General features: G+C 45.6%; 1 protein-coding gene across 1 annotated transcript; it reads right to left on the bottom strand.

The window, feature by feature from the left end:
• Positions 1 to 1,120: 1,120 nt before the first annotated feature.
• impg1a (interphotoreceptor matrix proteoglycan 1a) lies at positions 1,121 to 3,348 on the bottom strand (the record flags this gene model as incomplete). Its single annotated transcript, XM_014017953.1, is given in 3 exon segments — positions 1,121 to 1,328; positions 1,816 to 2,035; positions 2,163 to 3,348. Coding segments are annotated over 3 exon segments (986 nt in total), but the record flags the coding sequence as incomplete, so codon positions are not given.
• Between the last annotated feature and the right edge of the window lie 432 nt (positions 3,349 to 3,780).

The raw sequence follows: 3,780 nt of genomic DNA, 5'->3' as shown, positions 1-3,780 counted from the left end.
GAGACACACTTGACGAGCATCGAGAAACACCTGACGAGCATCAAGACGCACTTGACAAGCATCGAAAAACACCTGACGAGAATCAAGACACACCTGATGAGCATTGAGACACACTTGATGAGCATCGAGAAACACCTGAAGAGCATGAAGACATACTTGACGAGCATCAAGACACACCTGACGAGCATCAAAACACACCTGATGAGCATCGAGACACACTTGACGAGCATCGAGAAACACCTGACGAGCATCAAGACACACCTGATGAGCATTGAGACACACTTGATGAGCATCGAGAAACACCTGAAGAGCATGAAGACATACTTGACGAGCATCAAGACACACCTGACGAGCATCAAAACACACCTGATGAGCATCGAGACACACTTGACGAGCATCGAGAAACACCTGACGAGCATCAAGACACACTTGACGAGAATCAAAAACACCTGACGAGCATCGAGAAACACCTGACGAGCATCGAGACACACCTGACGAGCATCGAGACACACCTGACGAGCATCAAGACACACAACAAGCATTGAGACACACTTGACGGGCATCAAGACACACCTGACGAGCATCAAGACACACTTGACGATCATCGAGAAACACCTGACGAGCATCAAGACAATTGACGAGCATCAAGACATACCTAAAGAGCATTAAGACACACCTGACGAGCGTCAATAAACACCTCAAAAGCATCAAACACCTGACGAGCATCAAAAAACACTTGACGAGCATCAAAACGCACTTGACGAGCATCAAGACGCACTAGATGAGCATCAATAAACACCTGATGGGCATCAATAAACACCTGATGGGCATCAATAAACACCTGACGGGCATCAATAAACACCTGACGAGCATCAAGAAACACTTGATGAGCATCAAGACGCACTCGATGAGCATCAACACCTGATGAGCATCAAGAAAAACCTGACGAGCATCAAGAAACACCCGAAAAGCCTCAATAAACGCCTGACGAGCATCACGAAACACCTAAAGAGCATCAAGACATAACTGACGAGCATCAAGAAACAAATTATGAGCATCAAGATACACTTAACGAGCATCAAGAAACACCTGAAGAGGTTTTACAGGACTTTTTGTTTACCTGCATGAAACTCCTCCTCCTGGAACAATGTAACACTTCCCTCCTGGGCAGAGGTCCAGTTGCAGGTCACAAACGCTACGACAGGACTGGTTGTCCACAGACATGAAGCCTGGTTCACATAAACACTGGGCCTCTTTAGTCCAGCTGTTCACCACGCAGCGAGAAAATGCTCCGCAGGCCATAAACTTACAGGGATCAGCTTGATCCGCTGCAGAGAGTGAGAGAAGAGTCAGGTTAACAATGACTCTCAGCTACTACCACACTATCAGCTACTACCACACTATGACTTTTAGCTACTACCACACTATGACTCAGCTACTACCACACTATCAGCTACTACCACACTATGACTCTCAGCTACAACAACACTGTGACTCTTAGCTACTACTACACTATGACTCTCAGCTACTTCCACACTATCAGCTACTACCACACTATGACTCTCAGCTACTACCACACTATGACTCTCTCAGCTACTACTACACTATCAGCAACCGCCACACTATCAGCTACTACCACACTGACTCTCAGCATCTACTACACTATGACTCTCAGCTATTACCACACTAACAGCTACTACCACACTATCTGCTACTACCAGACTATGACTCTCAGCTACTACCACACTATCAGGTATTACCACACCATGACTCTTTGCTACTACCACACTGTACCACACTACACACTGTTTAGACCTGGTTCAATGTCCAGGGAGCGCTTGTCAATCTGGATGTCCATCTTCTTGGCAGCGGAGGAGCAGAACTCGTCCAGGATGGAGTGGACGGCCTCAGTCACGTTGTACGGTACTGTCTTGGTGAACCTCATTTTGCTGTTGACAACCACGCTGCCCCTCCTGAAGTTCAGGATTTCCAGTTTCTGAAAGCCAGTCAGGTTGGCCTGCAGGTACGGCAGCAGCTGCAGACCAGAACCAGAGTAGAACCATCAAGCCCATCAGAAGTCAGGATGCTGCTTTCAGAGAAGATAGGCTTCTTAAGATTGTATAACAAATTAGACTGATGGGTTCTCATGTGGGTCTACTCACCACATCTAGGAGGGTGTTCTCCAAGGATCTGTACTCAGATGAGGTCTTATTAAAGAGATGGTCAGAGAAGTTTATGTTGGTGAGACGCAGACTGAAGAAGACCACCAGTTCCCGGCTGTGGATGGCCGTGGTCATGGAAGGTGTAGTGAGGTATCTCAGAGAAGGTGGCGTGGTGATGCCAGCAGTGCCTTGTTTGTCTCCTGCAGATATAAAACCACCACCTGTGTCCGGTGGCTCACTTGTCTCTGTGGTTCTGGTGATTGTTTGATCCAGATCCTCAGTGAAATTTTGGTCAGATTCATCTGAATGAGCTGGAGAGCTGGTGCTACTTTTACGTTCTTCTGCTGCCTTACTGTCAATAATAATAACTGTTTCACCTTGACCCAGCTCAATGTCGTCCTTCCCCAAAGACTTGGCACCAGAGGAGACTCTAGAATCCTCTGATACCTTAAAGGAACCAGAGTCTACAGTCAGACTAGGTGAGGTCACTTTAAACTCAACAACAGCATTTGGAGGTGTAGAAAAGCCTTCTGAGATAGGTCTTTCTGTCACAATCATGTCATCACTTTCTCCACCTCCCTCTGATGGGATGTCTACTTTAGATGGGACATATTCCTCTGATGGGATGTCTAACTTGGATAAGACATATTCCTCTGATGGGACATCTACCTTAGATGGGACATAGTCCTCTGATGGGGCGTATCTTTCTGATGGGACGTATTCTTCTGATGGTGCATCTACATTAGATATGACGTATTCCTCTGATGAGACATCTTCCTTAGATGGGACATATTCCTCTAATGGAACAGTGTCCTGTGATTGGATGTCTACCTCCAATGAGACATCTACCTTAGATGTGACATATTCCTCTAATGGGACATTGTCCTGTGATGGGACAACTTCCTTTAATATGATGTCTACCTCTGATGAGATTTCTGCCTCTAAGGGGACATTGCTCTTTGATGGGATGTCTACCTCTGATGGGACTTCTACCTTTGATGGAATGTCTTTCTTTAATGGAACATCTACCTCTGAAGGGACACCTACCTCTAATGGGACATCTACCACTGATGGTACTTCTACCTTTGTTAGAATGTCTTTCTTTAATGGAACGTCTACCTCTGATGGGACATCTTCCTTTAATGGGACGTCTACTCCTAATGGGACGTCTACCTCTAATGGGATGTCTACCTCTAATGGGACATCTACCTCTGATGGGACTTCTACTTTTGATGGGACTTCTTCCTTTAATTGAACATCTACCTCTGATGGGACATCTACCTCTGATGAGACTTCTACCTTTGATGGGACTTCTTCCTTTAATTGGACATCTACCTTTGATGGGACATCTACCTCTGATGAGACATCTACCTTTGATGGAACTTCTTCCTTTAATTGGACATCTACCTCTGATGAGATTTCTACCACTGATGGTACATCTTCATCTGATGTAACATCTACCTCTGGTGGAACATCTACCTCTGATGAGACTTCTACCTTTGATGGAACTTCTTCCTTTAATTGGATGTCTACCTCTAATGGGATGTCTACCTCTGATGAGACTTCTACCTTTGATGGGACTTCTTCCTTTAATTGGACATCTACCTCTGATGGGACA

Source organism: Austrofundulus limnaeus, unplaced genomic scaffold (genome assembly GCF_001266775.1).
Source record: "Austrofundulus limnaeus strain Quisiro unplaced genomic scaffold, Austrofundulus_limnaeus-1.0 Scaffold179, whole genome shotgun sequence".
Taxonomy (NCBI): Eukaryota; Metazoa; Chordata; class Actinopteri; order Cyprinodontiformes; family Rivulidae; genus Austrofundulus; species Austrofundulus limnaeus.
This window is presented reverse-complemented; position numbering and strand designations above follow the sequence as displayed.